The sequence below is a fragment of the Scyliorhinus canicula genome, chromosome 8 (genome assembly GCF_902713615.1).
Source record: "Scyliorhinus canicula chromosome 8, sScyCan1.1, whole genome shotgun sequence".
Taxonomy (NCBI): Eukaryota; Metazoa; Chordata; class Chondrichthyes; order Carcharhiniformes; family Scyliorhinidae; genus Scyliorhinus; species Scyliorhinus canicula.
In genome coordinates this window covers 76,970,504-76,989,161 of record NC_052153.1, presented here as the reverse complement: position 1 = coordinate 76,989,161, position 18,658 = coordinate 76,970,504, and the positions used below count along the sequence as shown (strand labels likewise).

At 42.7% G+C, this 18,658-nt stretch overlaps 1 protein-coding gene across 2 annotated transcripts in view; it reads right to left on the bottom strand.

Annotated features, from left to right (window-relative positions):
• LOC119970334 (hippocampus abundant transcript 1 protein-like) overlaps window positions 1-18,658 on the bottom strand; it is a 104,702-nt gene that overhangs the window by 13,561 nt on the left and 72,483 nt on the right. For both annotated transcript variants that reach the window (XM_038804776.1, XM_038804777.1), the window contains exons 8-10: window positions 18,511-18,582; window positions 15,216-15,328; window positions 14,846-14,943 (exon numbers count right to left, since the gene is read on the bottom strand). In XM_038804776.1, coding sequence (XP_038660704.1) covers window positions 14,846-14,943; window positions 15,216-15,328; window positions 18,511-18,582 — 283 coding nt within the window. The remainder of the gene's footprint in view (window positions 1-14,845; window positions 14,944-15,215; window positions 15,329-18,510; window positions 18,583-18,658) is intronic.

Below are 18,658 nucleotides of genomic sequence, written 5' to 3'. Positions count from 1 at the left end.
TCACCGCCTGGCTCCCCAAAGTCTGCCGGCAATCTACAAGGCATAAGTCAGGGGCGTGATTGAATACTGTCCATTTGCCTGGATACGTGCAGCTCCAACAACTCTCAAGGAGTTTGACACCATCCAGGACAAAGTAGCCCAATTGATCAGCGCCCCATCCACCATGTAAAGCATTCATTATCTACACCCCCCACAGCAAGCAGTGTCTGCAGTATACATCAGATATGAGCTGCACTGCAATAACTTGCGACGACTCCTACAACAGCACTTCCAAACCTACAACCTCCACAATCTAGAATGACATGGCAGCAAAATACTGGTATAGAGGTATTATTCCCACCTCTGGGAATACACCACTTTGACTTGGAATTTCATTACTGTCATTGGGACAAAACCCTGGAACTCCCATCTGAAGGGAGTGTGCCCATGTTTTTGAGACGAACAGGATTATGTGGTCAGAAAATAACACGGTCAACTCAGTGAACAGTTTATATCAGTGCCCTCAATATCCTGTCCTAGACAATCCATGGTGTAGAGGAAACCAACTTTTTTTTTTCGTTTGAAAATCTCTTTATTGGCTTTTCTCATATTTATAAACAGTTGTTACTTGTATACATTGCATTTTTCTTGCCTGCGCTAATTTGCTTTATTTGACAGAGAGATTTGTTTTGTCCTTCATTTGACTAACTGTACGTACATTTTGCTGCCCTCTGGATCGGTCTATGATATCACCCCCCCAACCCCACTGGTTTCAGCACCCTTCCTCTTCTCTTGTGGTTTATCCATTTTTCTCCACCCGCCCCCCAGGTTGCGCAGTCCTTTGGTTCTTCATTTTTTTCCCCGGCTTACTCCGTTCCTCGCCTTGAACAGGTTTTGGAACAGGCCGACGAATTGCCCCCAAGTATCCAGGAAGCCTTCCTCTGGCCCTCGGATGGCGCACTTAATCTTCTCCAGGTGGAGAAATTCCGAGAGGTCAGCGAGTCAGTCTGCAACTTTGGGCAGTGCTGCCGATCGCCAGCCACGCAGGATTCTCCGGCGTGCGATTAGGGAAGCGAAAGCAAGGGCATTGGCACCCTTCCCCATGTGTAGCTCCGGCTGCTCAGATACCCTGAAGATTGCCACTATTGGGCATGGCTTCGCCCTCACCCACACAACCTTGGACATTGCCTTAGAGAAGGCTGTCCACAACCCAGCAAGCTTGGGGCAAGCCCAAAACATGTGGATATGGTTGGCCGGGCCCCTCTGGCACCATTCACATTTGTCCTCCACTCCCGGGAAGAACCTGCTCATTCGGGTTCTGGTCAGGTGCGCTGTGCACCACTTTGAGCTGCATTAGGCGTAGCCTTGCACAGGAGGAGGTGGAGCTCGCCCTGCTCAGTGCTTTGCTCCACAGTCCCCATCCTACCTCTGTCCCCAGTTCGTCCTCCCATTTTTGTCTGGTCCCATCCAGTGGTGTTCAGGCTCTATCCAGTAGCTGTCCGTATATTTTCCCTCATAGGCACAAGATGCGGGAAGGGTGGGGGGGGTGGGGGGGGGGTGAAGAGAGATCAGGTTCTCTAGTTGTGCGCTTTATGGGGACTCAGGGTACCCTACTGTCCCTTTGCAGAGGAAGTGCTTTATTTGGAGGTGTCTCAATTCCTGTCCTCTTGCTAGTTTCCACTTTCTCGTCAGTTCGTCCAGTGTCACCAGTCTGTGAACTACATAGAAGTCCCTGACTGTCGGTGTGGCCCCGTCCCGCCTTCATCTTTTGAAGGTGGTATCTAGCATGGCTGGGGGGAATCTGCGATTGCCCACAGATGGGGGCCATAAGGGACATTTTGGTTATCCCGAAGTGCTGTCTCAACTGGGCCCACGTTCTCGGCGTGGCCGCTACCACTGGGCTCGTTGTGTGCCTTGTCGAGGGGGATGAGAGTGCTGCTGTGGCCAGGGCCCGGAGGGTTGTTCCTTTACAGGATGGCGCCTCCATTTGTACCCAATCTGTGTCGGGTTCTTGTACCCATTCCTTCACTTTTTCTGCCGTTGCTGCCCAGTGGTAGTATTGTAGGTTCGGTAGAGCCAGGCCCCCTCTGACGTTCCCTCTTTGCAGTGTCGGTTTGGGAATTCTCAGGTTCTCCCCCCCCCCCCACACCCACACAAATGCCATGATTAGCCTGTCTATGTTTAGGAAAAAGGCCTTGGGGATGAAGATCGGGATGGATTTAAACAGGAAGAGGAACCTTGGCAGTGCATTCATCTTGATCGTCTGCACTCTTCCCGCCAGGGAGAGTGGGAGTGAGCCCCACCATTGAAGATCTTTACTTCCTCCACCAGGCTGGTCAGGTTCCACTTGTGGATCTGTGTCCAATCTCTGGCTATTTGGATGCCCAGGTAACTGAATCGGTTCTGGGCCGTTTTGAACGGGAGCCCCTTCAGCTTTGTCCCTTCCCCTTTTGGGTTCACTGGGAATGTCTCGCTTTTGCCCAGGTTACGTTTGTAGCCCAAGAAGGTTCCAAACTCTTTCAGTATTTCCTTCAGTCCCTCCTGTGGCTTCGAGACAGAGGAGCAGGTCATCTGCATAGAGTGAGACTCTGTCTCCTCTCCGGATTCTCTTCCAGCTTTTTGCATCCCGCAGGGCTATGATCATTAGTGCGAACAAGAATGGGGGCAGGGGGCAGCCCTGTCTTGTTCCTCTCTGTAGCTGGAAGTATTCAGAGCTGGTGCTGTTAGTTCGGACACTCGTTTTGGGAGCGTTGAAGAGGAAACCAAATTTGACATCGTGTCCTTGGATGAACAAAGAGGTGGACAGGAACCGACTGCGACACGTAGGATGGTAATATCAGAAAACACAACTTTATAATGGACACAGGATCCAAGTAAACAACAGGTGGCAGGATAGGGTTAAATCATGAGCTGATCACAAGTCATATTTTGCTTAAAGTAAATTTTTACCAGATAATATAAAAAAGTGACAGCTCTAAGGACTGGATCAAGTCCAACTGGGGTGGGCAATTGGTGTGTTTTTACCAGGGTCAGACAGATTGATTTTGGCATTTATCCCAGATATTTCTCCCATGTACATGGACCAAGCTTGGAATAATAAAGCCGTCTTAACCAGGTTGATGTGCGTCTGCAGATCTGTGTATTCAGCTGTGCCATAACTAAGAGGGAGGAACCCCATGTAAAAGTTAGCTCAATACTCAGGCTGCGGAAATGCTCCTACACCATCCAAGAGCACTGCAGCATAGAGGCACCACATGGACTGCAGCAGTTCAAGAAGGGGTCTCACCATCAGCTTCTCAAGCTCATATATAGACAGGCAACAAATGCTGGCCTTGCCAGCTATTCTCACAATCCGAGAATGAATTTTTTTAAAAGTTGCAGTGTTGGGCAAATTTAATTGTAGGAAACTGGAGATGCATGTAACACGAAACCAGTGATGTAGTAATCATGAGGGACTTTAATCCTAGCATTGACTGGGCAAACCAAATTTACAGATAGTGTGGAGGACAGGTTCATGTGAAGGATCAGCATGTCAAGGGACCAACCATGCAGCATGCCATGTTAGATTCAGAAGTGATAAGACAGTATTAATTATTTATCATGCAATAAAGAAACCTCTAGGGAAGAATAATCCAAAGATGAATTTATATTGAATTTACGAGCTATTTAATGGAGTTTGAGACTAGGGTCTTGAATTCAAACAAAGCAAAATACAAGTTGGCCAAGATTGAATGTGAAAGTAGGTTTAAAAATTATAGATAAGCAATGACAAACATTTAAACAGATAATTCATAATTATACATTTTCATGAGAAATAAAAACTTGATGGGAGAATGCATCTAACCATGGTTCATTAGAAAAGTTAATAGTGTGTCAGATGAAAGGAAAAGCTTTATTAATGTTGCCAAAAAAGGTAAGCCCGATGATTGAGAAGATTTTAAAATTTAGTAAAGGATGGCCAAAAAAGAGAACAGGATCAAGGTAAACGAGCAAGAGATATAAAACAGCTTATAAAGGCTGCATAGATATGCAAAAAACAATCAGCAAGAGTAAACAAGAGATCCTGACAGGCAGAGAACAGAGGAACTATTGTGAGGAGTAAGAAAATGGCAGATATTAAACAAATACTTTGTATCTGGCTTCCTGGTAGAAATCATAGGAAACATTCTGGAAGCAGAGCGGAAGATTTTAATGAAAACAAGGAAGGTAAAGAAAGTAGAATTGGTAAAGTAATAGCACTGGAGAAATGAATGGGATGAAAAGCTAACCGCCTTCCTGGAACTGAATGATTACAACCTAGGGTTTTAAAAGTGGCTATAGAAGCAGAGGATGAATTTAGCTTTAATAGTCCTGAATTTTCCAAATTCTAGAATGGTCCCGCACAGGTAAGACAACAGTCAGTTAGTTTGACAATAGTAGGGAAAATGCCAGACTATTAATAGGGTCGTTGATAACAGGGCACTTAGAAAATCTTAATATGATGAGGCAGAGTTATAGATTCAGGAAAGAGCAATTGCATTTGATAAATTTGTTACAGTTTTCAGGTGTAATTAACTGTGACTATGGGGAATTTGGATTTTCAGAAAACACCCAATAAAATACCACACACAAGTTATTACAAAAAATTAGGACTGAATAAAATTGGGAGTAACACATTAGCACAGATAGAGGATTGGGTCATGGAGAGAAAATAAAAGGAATAATGTATCTTTTTGGGGTTGACAGGTTGTTACTAATGGAACTACAAGGACCAACGCTTGGGCCTCGGCTACTTACAATGTGTATCTTAGGAGCAGGCCATTTGAGCCTGCTCCACTATTCAATAGGATTGTGGCTATCTGATTGTGGTTTTAACTCTTGCCCTAGGGCAGCACGGTAGCATTGTGGATAGCACAATCGCTTCACAGCTCCAGGGTCCCAGGTTCGATTCCGGCTTGGGTCACTGTCTGTGTGGAGTCTGCACATCCTCCCCATGTATGCGTGGGTTTCCTCCGGGTACTCCGGTTTCCTCCCACGATCCAAAGATGTGCAGGTTAGGTGGATTGGCCATGATAAATTGCCCTTAGTGTCCAAAATTGCCCTTAGTGTTGGGTGGGGTTACTGGGTTATGGGGATAGGGTGGAGGTGTTAACCTTGGGTAGGGTGCTCTTTCCAGGAGACGGTGCAGACTCGATGGGCCGAATGGCCTCCTTCTGCACTGTAAATTCTATGTTCTATAACTCTGGACTCTCGTCTATCAAGAATCAAATTCAGCCTTCAGCAAATTCAATGATCCAGCATCTACTGCACTCTGGGAAGAAGAATTCCAGATTAATGACCCTCAGAGAGAAATAAATTCTCATCTAGGTCTTAAAAGTAGGCTTACTCTGAAACTGTATGCCCTAGTTCTAATCACCCCCAACAAGGTAAACACCCTCACAGCATTCACCCTCTCAAGTCACCTCAGGATCTTGTATATTTCAATAAAATCACCTCTCATTCTTCTGAACTCAAATGGCTATAGGCCAAACTTGTGGGCAGCACTGTGGCAAGCGCCGCTGTCTCACAGCACCAGGGACTTGGGTTCAATTCCGGCCTTGGGTGACTGTATGGAGTTTGCATATTCTCCCAGTGTCTGCATGAGTTTCCTGCAACAGTCCAAAGATGTGTGGGTTACGTGGGTTGGTCATGCTAAATTGCCACTTTGTGTCCAGGGATGTGCAGGTTAGGTTATGAGGTTATGGGGATAGGGAGGGGAGTGGACACGCTCTTTCGAAGGGTCAGTGCAGACACGATGGGCCGAATGGCCTCCTCCTGCACTGTCGGGATTCGTTTATCCTTTGTTTATAAGATAAGCCCCTCAGCACAGTAATGAGTTGTATGAACCTTCTCTGAACTGCTAATGCAATTCTATCCTTTTTCAAATGAGGGGACCAAAACTGTACACAGTACTCTAGATGTGGCCTTTCAATGCCCTGCACAACTGTAGTACAACCTGCCTACTTTTATACTCCATAATATAACGCATCATCAAAATCACTGATAGAGATCATAAACAGTTGAGGTCCCAGAAATGATCCCTGTGGCACTCTTAACTAGCTACAGCTTACCAATCCGAAAAAGACCCATTTATCCCTACTTTCTACCCCTCCGATTCCTGTTGGCAAACCCATCCTTTATCCATACTAATATAGGTTTCTAATGTACCCTGCTATACCCTCCTTAATAATAGACTCCAGCAATTTTCCTCTGCTGTTGTGCTTTCGGTCTCCCTCCTTTCTTGAATAAAATGGTGGTACATTTGCTATTTTTCAATCTGCTGGGTCCCTTCCAAAATCTAACAAATTTTGGAAGATTATAACCTCGACAAATGCATCTTGTAAGCCCCGAACATGCAGGCCATCAGGCCATGTGGACTGGTCAACTTTTGGTTCTAAAAAAATTTCCAGCATCTTTTCCCTGGTGTTGGTAATTGTTTTAAGATCCATTGCTTGATTTTAAAACATCTTTGGGAAGTTTCTGAAGTCTTCCACAGTGACTTTAATGAGGAGATCAAGTGTAACATATCTAAATTTGTTGATGCATAGCTAGGTGGGAAAGTTAAGTTGTGAGGCCGCAGAGGGATCATGGAGTTTTAGTGAGTGAACTTGAACATGGCAGGTGGCATATAGTGTGAAGTTATTCCTCTTGGTGATAAGAAGAGCAACAATATTTGAGAGAGACTGGAAAATGTTGAATGATGGCATAACCTGTGATGGCATTACCTGGAAGAGACTGGACTTCCAAGGTTTTCTGGCGCTGCACAGAAGCCCTGGGACGTGGAGCAAAGGAGGTCTTCCAGACACATGCTCAGAATGGGGTGGAGTAGACAGTCAATGCCAGGACTCCCAAGCTCAGAGCACCTGGATGCAGTTCCACAAGAAGTTCGATGACCTCACATGAGTGGCCAAGCCTAGTGAATGCGTTTACAAATGTCATATTCAACCAATTACACCAAGTGGCGTACATTTCTCATCTCACCACATCCCCATAAATCACCCATCAACTATTTATTATCACTACTACACCTTCACCTCATCCTCACAGATTTAGCACTGTTACAAGCCTCACCCACATCTTAGAACTTGAACAGACAGTCCACTGTTCAATCTAGACAGTCCACTCATTATCCAAACAAGCACACTACCACAATTATAACACCTCTCTTTCTCTCCCTCTCTTTTCAAGACAAGGTATTGCATAACCAAACAGGCAGAGCTACATGCTCTTAGCACCATGAAGGAGATGGTGTTCACCATCATTGCAGCAGCCATGGCTAGCAGTAGAGCTCAAACCAATGATGCCAGTATGTTCATGCACCTCTCGGCTTCCCACCAGTCTTCCCTCACTACAACTCTACCTTTCTCCTTTCCATTACCCAAGAAGCACAACCTGGTGAGGCAGCTGAAGAACAGCAACATGAATATGAATTAGACCAGCTCAGATACTAATGTTATTGTGTACAGCATTTGGAGTATTGCGTACAGTTCTGGTCGCCTCATTATAGGAAGGACGTGGAAGCTTTGGAACGGGTGCAGAGGAGATTTACCAGGATGTTGCCTGGTATGGAGGGAAAATCTTATGAGGAAAGGCTGATGGACTTGAGGTTGTTTTCGTTAGAGAGAAGAAGGTTAAGAGGTGACTTAATAGAGGCATACAAGATGATCAGAGGGTTAGATAGGGTGGACAGTGAGAGCCTTCTCCCGCGGATGAAGATGGCTAGCACGAGGGGACATAACCATTAAATTGAGGGGTAATAGATATAGGACAGACGTCAGAGGTAGGTTTTTTATGCAAAGAGTGGTGAGGCCGTGGAATGCCCTACCTGCAACAGTAGTGAACTCGCCAACATTGAGGGCATTTAAAAGTTTATTGGATAAGCATATGGATGATAATGGCATAGTGTAGGTTAGATGGCCTTTAGTTTTTGACTTCCCATGTCGGTGAAATATCGTGGGCCGAAGGGCCTGTACTGCGCTGTATCGTTCTATGTTATGGGTAATTTAGAGTATAGTTTGGTGAGGAACCGGGCTCAATTGGCATGTAGCACGGATCAAGCAGGTATCAGCTCATGAAGACCAGCTCAGAACTCAAATAAACATGTCAATGTGGCAGCCTAAAAGAGAACACTAACGATTGTATAACAAAATACTTCAATGAATTGGGAAACCTGCAGTCAATATAACGTATGGTGCAGGGCAATGCACAGAGCTTTGAGCCCATCCTTTCAAGGAGCATACCTCTGGACCCAAAGATGCTGCAGTGCCTAATGGCTCAGTTTCCACTGCAGCACAAACAGCTTTCACCAGGGGAAGTTCAGACTTAATAAGTAATGACAGCTTGCTGCCTTATAATGTGCAAAGAGAAAGTAATTGGTCCAGCAGATTATTAGCATTGCTGAGGGACCATCCTGGGGAATTGGCAGTCTCTTCATAGAGCACACACCTATTGTCCTCTCTCAGGAAAACAGCATTCATCCTCCTAGCTCGACTACTCCACCTGTGCCTTTGCTATCACAGATGTCGGTGAGGATGCTATCAGAGATGGTGCAGTCCAAAGCTGGGTCTTCAAAGCCAAAAGCTGACTACGGTCAGCATGTTCAAGTTGAGATGTAGGTGAGGCTTATAACAGTGCCACATCTGTGAGGATGCTATCAGAGCTGAAGGAAATGAGTATTAATCAAGAAATGGTTTTGGGGAAATTAATGGGATTGAAGGCGGACAAATCTTCAGGGCCTGATAATCTTCATCTCAGAGTAATTAAGGAAGAGGCCCTAGAAATAGTAGATCCATTGGTGGTCATTTTTCAAAATTTGCACTTTGGAATAGTTGCTATAGATCGGAGGGTAGCTAATATAACCCTGCTATTCAAAAAGGGAGGCAGAGATAAAACAGTGAACCTAACGTCAGTTGTAAGGGAAATTGCTAGAGTCCATTATCAAAGAATTCATAGCAAAGCATTTGGAAAGCAGTGGTATAATCAGACGAAGTCAGCATGGATTTACGAAAGGGAAATCAGGTTTGACAAATCTAATAGACTTTTTTGACGATGTAACTAGTAGAGTTGACCAGGGAGAACTGGTGGATGTGGTTTACTTAGACTTTCGATAAGGTCTCACATAGCAGATAACTAAGTAAAGTTAAAGCGCATGATATTACGGGTAGTGTCTCAAGATGGATAGAAAGCTGGTTAGCAGACAGAAGGCAAAACATTGGAATAAATGGGTCTTTTTCCGATTGGTAGGAGTGACTAGTAGGGTAGCACAGGGATCTGCGCTAGGACCCCAACTGTTCACATTATATATTAATGATTTGGACGAGGGCACTAAATGCATTATCTCCATATTTGCAGATGATACAAAGTTGGGTGAGAGGCTGAGCTGTTGGGAGGATGCAGAGATGTTTCAGTGGGATTTGGACAGGCTGAGTGAGTGGGCATATGCATCACAGATGCAGTAAAAATGCGAAATAGTCCACTTCGGAAGCAAAAATAGAAAGGCTGATTTTTATTTGAATGGGTGTAAATTGAGAGGTGGATACTCAGCGAGACTTTGGTGTCCTCACATGCATCAGTTGCTGAAAGTAAACGCACAGGTACAGCGGCAGTAAAGAAGGCAAATGGTATGTTGGCCTTCATAGCAAGAGGATTGGAGTATAGGAATAGGGATGTGTTTACTGCAATTGTGTAGGGCATTGGTGAGGCTACACCTGATGTATTGTATCTGAGGAAGGATGTTCTTGCTATGGAGGGAGTGCAGCAAAGGGACCAGGCGGATTCCTGGGATGGCGGGCCTGTTATGCGAGGAGAGACCAAGTCAGTTACGATTATATTCATTAGAAGAGTGAAAGGGGATCTCACAGAAACTTATAAAATTCTAATACGATTAGACAGGGTAGATTCAGAATGTATGTTCGCGATGGTGGGGGAGTCCAGAACTAGGGGTCATAGTTTGAGGATAAGGAGTAAGCCTTTTAGGATTAAGGGGAGGAGAAATTTCTTCACCCAGTCAGTGGTGAATCTGTGGAATTCACTACCACAGAAAGAAGTTGGGGCCAATATGTTGTGTAATTTCAAGAAGGAATTAGATATAGCTCTTGGGGCTAAAGGGATCAAGGGATATGGGGAGGAAGGCAGGATCAGGGTACTGAACCGGATGAGCAGCCATGATCATAATGAATGGCGGAGCAGGCTTGAAGAGCCAAATGGCCTCATCCTGCTTATTTTTTTTAAATGCAAGTTTCAATTGAGACAAAGCCAAAAGCTGACTGAAGTCATTCTGCAAGGTCATCTTGAGGCTCCTCAACTGAATGCCAATAGCCTTTCACCGGTCACATGCAACCACTGGGATAGCATTGCAATAGAACATTAGAACAGATAAAGGTATACGGAAGTCGGACATGGTCATGCATAAAGGTGATTAGTTGCCTTTTTATATGCATTGTGGAAGACTTCATTGATAACTTACTTTGGAATGTTTGAATTGTGGTCAAGCAGATACTGCCAGAGTCAATGTCAGAGAGAAGGTAAGAAATGTCAGACTCTTGTACTCTTCACAGATGGCTCAGCCTACAGGGGACTGGCATTATTACCCTCCTCCTTGTATAACTGGTGGCAAAAGCTGTCCACTTCATGATAGTGAGGTTGTGCAGCATGCAGATGACAAAAAATGTTGGCACCCACTCTGCAGGCTAGTATAATACTTCCACCTGGACAGAGGAACCTTCCAGGATGTGCATGAATTGCACTGGAGTCAACTTTGGGGTTAGCAAATAGCTCATCGCTCTGAAATCATCCTTTGGTTTGCCATGATGACCTAAATGCAATTTGCAGAGCAGCCGTCCACAGAATGAATGGATCCCAACAACCACCAGGGATGACCTACAGATTCTCTGCCTTGGGTCACACACACCAGTGTTCAGTTTCTGTATAGGGCAGGGTTGACATATAATGTAATGTAGGTGCAGAATGAGGGAAACTGACATCTTCATGAAGCTGCACGCGCACTCTGCCCTCGCGGTCGACAGGGAATTGTATGCAATTATCACTCAATGGAGAAAGAGCGTCCGTGACTGCTCTTGTGTAACACTGGGAGATGTTGCAAATACCTCCAGCTTCAGTCCGGAAGGAGACAGGCAGTTCATCGCTACACAAGAACTGTGTGATCCTTGCCCCGCTGGGAGATTGCAGTTACAGCTTCTGTGTGCAGCAGATTTCAATGTGGGTGTCTTATCTGAAGTGTAGATGTAGTGCTGTATCATTTTGCAATTGTATGATTCTAAGTACAATCCTTCACTACTTTAACTAGCAAATTTGTAGTGGGATTTAAAAAGGAGCCAGAACATTACCTTGGGGACATAGGACAAGGAACAGAACCAAAGGCCACATGTCATTAAGAGCATTAAAAACTCAACTTGCAGCTTAGTTGATGACAAAATTAACTCTGAAAACAATTAATTTAACTAAAAATTGTACACTTGCAGTATATCTCAAAAAACAAAGACATTTTAAATAACATTTTTGAATGAAACTCCTATCTTACTAAACCTTTTTGAGGCGATAACGAACACGAATATGTAGTGATTGAAACAGGAGAATGACTTCAGAGGCCATTTTGCAGGTTTCCTCAATTACCATTGGGTGGAGCCCAATAAATTTTAAAAAAACTTTTAATGACAGGAAACAAAAATAAAAGTGTAGGCCATCAATTAAGCAAAACCAAAATCAACTCACCCATAGACAACAGTTCTTGTCTTTGTCTATGTAATTTTGTTGGAATAATCACGGCTCCAAGAACAGCAATAAGGGCTGGTTTAGCACACTGGGCTAAATCGCTGACTTTTAAAGCAGCCGAAGGCATACCAGCCGCACGGTTCAATTCCCATACCAGCCTCCCCGAACAGGCGCCGGAATGTGGCGACTAGGAGCTTTTCACACTAACTTCATTGAAGACTACTCGTGACAATAAGCGATTTTCATTTCATTTTTCAATAGAGTAGCAGTAATTATTAATTTTTTAAGAATGTGATTAAGTCAATCTTATTTCTGTATACACTTGTTACTCAGTAGCACATTATAGCCATTTAGACCAAGGTAAAAGGGTTGAATTCAACCTTATAATTGTCACTAGTGACAGTCAAAGCCTCCCAGATACCTTTTCAAAGTCATTAAAGTGCTGAGATTAAAAAAACAATCTGTTTGTTTAGTAACTTAATTTATTCAAAACAGAGTTGAACTGTATCCTCACTCAAGTTCACAAAATATCTATGTTGGCAGACACCAAAGCAAAGCAAGGGGGTGGGGGGGTGAAACATACCTAATTTCGAGAATGAGGGGGTATGGGCAGTTGCAAAGTTCAAGAACAACAAGAACTTAGATCTTGCAAAATGTCAATACACCGCTTCCTTCACACCCTTGCCCATGAACACAATATATCTTTTCACTACAATCTCAGTATTTCCCACTTTTGTCATTGTGAATTTTAATGAAATATGTGCCAAGTCTTAAAGGCATGTTCCAAAACAGATTAAAATGCAGAACTGAACCTTAAAAATAAATCAAGCCAAATATATGGAAGCGGCCACAAGCAATATTTTATGGTTTATGGTTTCATCTGAAAAGGCAGGCTGGGTTTGTGTTTAACATCTCATCCATAAGCCTTAGTCTTCAACAATATAGAATTGGAATATCAGCCTAGACGTTGTATTGCAGTCACTATAGTGGCACTTGATCGCATAATCTACCAACTCAGCAGGCAATATACTACCATGAATAACGGAGTTCTTGAAAATTTTGTTAACATTCACGAGCATGTTCCACGGCAGCTGGCACATTCACTAATTTGTGCACGCAAGATGTACGATACTAATTGCAATCGTCTGTCCATATTCCTTCTGCAATGGCTGTGATGATATGCAGTGCAGAAGTAAATGTGCAAAATTACTGTGCAACTTGGTATGCGTAGCTGATCTAAGACTTGGATGGGCACAGAACAGTCCTGGTAATTGGCCAGGAAACATGGCTGATGTCTGAAGGCAACAGTGTTGGCTGCACTTGCTGCCATAACGATTGTCAATGTGTGCTAATTGTTCTCATTCCTTATCAGAATCTCTAATATTTCCCAAATATAGATAGTTCTATTTGAAGTTCTATTTGAGGTTATTGAAATCTCTCCGGATCAGTCAACTCATGGAACTAGATAACAGGCGGCACAGTAGTTAGCATTGCTGTCTCACAGCACCAAGTCTGGTATTGTCAAAGGGCCATGGGGCCAGTACTTTAGTGTGAGGCAAAATAAATCACTCGGTGAATGGATTCTTGGGTCAGAAACTGACTCGCAACACTGAGCGGTTGCAACAAGTCAGGAGTGGGGCTAAGGGCAGTGAGCGAGGCGGCAAACAGCCAGCACAAGTCGAGTGAGCTCAACGACTATCCTTTGCTTTGATATTATCCCCATCGCCACTGTCGCAATTCCATCTCTCACTGGATATCCAAGGATAGGACTGTGTTCATGCCCCTGATCTCAAACACTTCCTGTGTTAACAAAAGTGCAGTCCGCAGCTATTCTGGATCTTGTCCGCGACCCACCCACGCGTTGCAACCTGGAAAAACCCCTGACCTAGATTATCACCAAGTCCTAAAACAGACCTTGAACTTAACCTTCTGACTTAGGAGGTGAGAAGTCAAAGATGCCTCTGCGTTGAACACCAATCAGCTCACAATGTAGTAACAATTTTACTGTTAGTTTACATACAGAAAATAAACTATGAAGCAAGTCACACTTTCAGAACCCCTAACTTAATCAATAATCAGCACAGATTAGTTTATTTGCAGTCCTCAACTGATAGAACCATACAATGCAGGAGGGGGTCATTTAGTTCTTGAAAGAGTTATCCCACTCAGCTGCTCTATCGCTGTAGCTCTGTAAATGTTTCCTTTTCATGCATATATCAAATTCTATTTGAAACATATAGAATACCTACAGTGCAGAAGGAGGCCATTCAGCCCATAGAGTCTGCATCGACTCTCGAAAGAGCACTCCACCCAAGCCCCATGTCCTCACCCTATCTCCGTAATCCTGTAACCCGTCTTAACTAAACAGTGGCTGGCTTAGCACACTGGGCTAAATCGCTGGCTTTTAAAGCAGACCCAGGCAGGCCAGAAGCACGGTTCAATTCCTGTACCAGCCTCCCCGAACAGGCGCAGAAATGTGGCGACTAGGGGCTTCTTTGAAGCCTACTCGTGAAAATAAGCAATTTTCATTTCATTTAATCTCAACTTTAGACACGTAACCAGTCTAAACTTTAGGCAATTTAGCATGGCCAACCCACCTAACCTGCACATCTTTGGACTGTGGGAGGAAACCAGAGCACCCGGAGGAAACCCAAGCAGACATGGAGAGAACGTGCAAACTCCACAGATGGGTTCAATTCTGACCTTTGGTACCAGAGTCCCCGGCGATGCAAGGCAGCAATGCTAACCATTGTGCCACCCCCAACTTCCACAAATCTCTCCAATCACAACACGCCATGCAAAGGAAAATAATTTTTCCTGATTCTTTTGCCTCATATTCAAAAAGCATAACTCTGAATTAATAAGAGGCACAGCAAGAAAATCTGGCTAAAAGTGCCAATGCAGTACAAGCAATTTATCTTCTAAATCTTACTGCCAAAATGGAATCCTCTGCATGCATCAACATGTATTCCAAGCTGCTGGAATGTAGATTTGCTCTTCAAACACTTTTACGTTGGCAATACCTCAATTGTCATTCCTCATTTTCATTATAAATTGAACGTTAACTAAGCATGAAATTTGCTTGCTGCAATCAAAATTGTGATGGTGAATCACTCACCCTGTTGATCAGAATCTGCATTTCTTGAAACCAGAGCACTGACTGCTGGAAAAGTAATACTGGACATAGCTGCCACAGCTCCTGCTGCCCACATCATCCTAAGAAAGCAAATGGCAATTAAAGACAGTGCCAGAATATTTACTTTAAATATCCTGTTCACGTGGTAGAGAGAGGCTCATCCTTTCCACTCAGGATCAAAATTATAATTTGTATCTGGAGATCTTGAAACCAGACCGCCACAAACATACACCAGGAATTTGAAAGTTCACGCATTCAAAATTCTACATAACCGGTTTGTGTTGTCACTGGATTTCTATAACAGCATTTTACAAAATACATGCCAATATCCCAGTGAAGCATGCCTGCTTACCAGGGCTGGGATCCAAAGCCATACCAAGCCAACTGCGACATCTGAAATCCGAGGCCTAGGAGAACAGTGTTCTTATTACCTATAGACCTCATTAGTATACTAAGAAATACAGTCTGTGAAAACAAAAATATGGTTAAAAAATCATTAATGCAAGCCTAATTCTTTTTAAAGAACTTTTGCACCTTTAACGATGAAGAATCTACTTAGTAGGAGAATGGGGGTTGGGGTGAAATATTTTATTCCTGCAGAAAAAAAATCTCATTATCCTTGATTCACCAATGGCCAACTTTTAACATTCTGACAAGCAACAATGAAGTTATTAAAAATCTTTTGTTCGAATACGGATGCATAAAACACTTATTGCTTCCATGTTTCTACTCAGGTCCTGTCCAAAATGTCTTGGATAGAAGCTTAATTCTGCCCAGCATATTTGTGTAATAGCCGAGTTACAAAACACACTTTATGAAGGTTCAATGAATAAATGACCACAAAATCTGGCACCAAGACAAAAATCACAAGATCCCAGAGTTAGCCCTTTTCGTTAAGTTACAGTTAAGGGAGCAATAAAACAAACATCACTGCTTACACTCATGGTTACCATCCAGCTAGCCCAGCTAGATAGGTGTAGCAAAAGAGATCAGGTGTGCTGTAGTACCCCCAGAGTCAATTTGTCTACTAACACCGAAAGATGAAAAACATCCATTTGGGCCAGAGTTGCCCTCCATCCATGAATTCACCAAAATAAATATTCCTTTTCAACAAAATGAATTAATCATTAACACAAACCAAGAAAATTTTAGTCAGAGGTGCAATAATGAAAGGATGGCTCTACTGGAAAGGGGTTATTTTACAACATCTGTACACGTGGAATCACATCTCATCAGGACTCGTGAGAATGGGGATAAGATTGGAAATATAATACAGGAATGTGAATTCATTAAAATCAATGCCAGTGACAAAATGGAACTAGGACAACTGGAAGAGAACGGATCATAGTGATCTTTTGACGGCTATTAACTTCTTCCAAGCATATTCTACAGATGCTCATATGTAGCCTTTGCTTATTGCAAGTACAGTGGAATAAAACTAGAGGGCATATTATTGGCCTAATACAACTGAATATTAACACCACTGGACATGAAATTTCTTCAATCAATAATTTTAAATAATTGGAATCAGTAAAAAAACCGGATTTAACATGAATTAAATTGAAAGAAAATAGGGCGGCACGGTGGTTAGCACTGTTGCCTATGGCGCTGAGGAACCAGGTTCGATCCCGGCCCACTTGTCTGTGTGGAGTTAGCACAATCTCCCAGTGTCTGAGTGGGTTTCACCCCCACAACCCAAAGATGTGCAGGTTAGGTGATTGGCCACGCTAAATTGTCCCTTAATTGAAAAAAAATGGATACGCTTACATTTTTTTTAATTAAAAGAAAATAAAATGCACTGTATGCTACCACATTACAATTTTTACATTAGATTGGCAAGACTCAAATGCACCATCCTTTATGCTTTATATAAAAACAAAATAATTTAGTTCCTGGGATATGAGCAGGGCAAGGTTGAGTGTTGCTGGGCTGCACTTATCCGGGCAAGTGGAAAGTATGCCACTACACTCCTGACTGGTGTCTTGTAGATGGTGGAAATGCATTGCGCAGTAGTCTTTACGTAGTCTTACTGTGCTGTAATTATGACATCTTTCTCTCTAAGCAGCACATTCTATCCCAGTATCTTTACATTCTCTCCCCTCACATCTTTCAGTATTTGTTTTGACTTGCAAATTTTAAAAGCAGATTAATTTCTGAATTAGCACCCGAGCAAATGGTCAGAGTAAATAAGAGCGTTGAATGCATAGCTCAGAGTTGATGTGGGAGAAATAGGTTTCGTATCATGGGGCACTGCCATGACTATTGGGAAACTGGGAGCAGAACCATTGGCAAGGTGAATGGTGTTGGAAACAGTTTTCTGGTGAGTCCTATAACTAACACGGTACAAAGGCTTTGAACCAAATAGTACAGATCAAGTTTAGAAAGACATGACAAACAAAAGGGAAAGGATAAGGCAAAAGACCAAGGTAGCGAAAAGGATAATGATAATCAGAGTGTGACAGGAAGGGCAGTGCAAAAAAAAAAAGTATGCCAGCAGACACGATCAGAGGTTGCAAAAATTGTTAAAAGTTTGCGTTCGAACATACCAGTTGAATTGTCCGATGGTGGGTATCAGTTAATTAAGCCTGACATTAGTACAATAATGAAATGACCTTAGTTTCAAAGATCAAGATGTAGAATCAGTTTGGGTGGAGATAAGAAATAGCAAAAGGAAGAAGTCATTTGTGGAAGTTGTTTATAGGTCCCTAGAAGTAACCATAATGTAGGACAGCATACACAGGAAGAAATAAGGGAGCTTTAGGAAAGTACAGCCATAATCATGGGTGATTTTCATATTGATTGGATGAATCCGACTGGCAAAGGTAGCTTGGAAGAGGAGTTGACCGAGTGCATTCAGGACAATTTCTTAGAACAGCAAATGTTTGTGCCACCAGGGAGCAAGCTGTTTTAGACCAGATAATGGGCAATGAGACAGAATTAATTAATGGACCTCATTGTAAAGGAGCCCACTAAGTAGCAATGATCATAACATAATTGAATTTCACATTAAATTTGAGGAAGAATGGGTCTAAAACTAGTTGCTTCAGACTTTTAAAAAAATGCAATTACAAGGGAATGAAGGCAGAAGTGGCTAAAGTGAACTGAGAAATTAGGTTAATTAGTAGGTCAACAGAGATTTAGCAGACATTTAAAGAGATATTTCATAATACTCAGAAAATTTCCTTTCTCACTGGAATGCAAGACTCTAAGAGAAGGTTGCATAATTTGTGGCTAACTAAGGAAGTTAAAGGTCTTAAAGTATACAATCACATGAAGATTAGTAGCAGTTCAGAAGGTTGGATCGAGTATAAAAATCAGCAAAGAATGACTAAAAAAATTATGAGGTAGAAATTAAGTGAACAAGAGAAAGCTAGCTAGAAATAGATAGTCAAGACTTTTTCTAGGTACTTAAAAAGGAAAAAAATAAAAGTGAACGATGATCCTCTAGACAGCGAGTCTGGGGAATTAATAATGGAAAATAATGAATCACAAAAAGTTAGTATGCATGCAAGTGATTAGGAAAACAAATAGAATGTTAGTCTTTATTGAGGATGGTAGAATTTAGATTAAATTTCTTGGTGGCAAATCATTACATGTTTGAAGAACAGATTGTAGTGCAGGTTGACAAACAATTATTCAACACTCACCTGCGCTATTATAGAGAGGATTCCCACCACAGCTATAAAGGCTGCTAAATTCCCAGCAGAAAAGTCGATAACCTATGAAGAGAAAAGGTTGCAAACAGGTTGAAAAACATTTTGATATTGGTGACTTTCCTTGCTAATAGATAGCTAT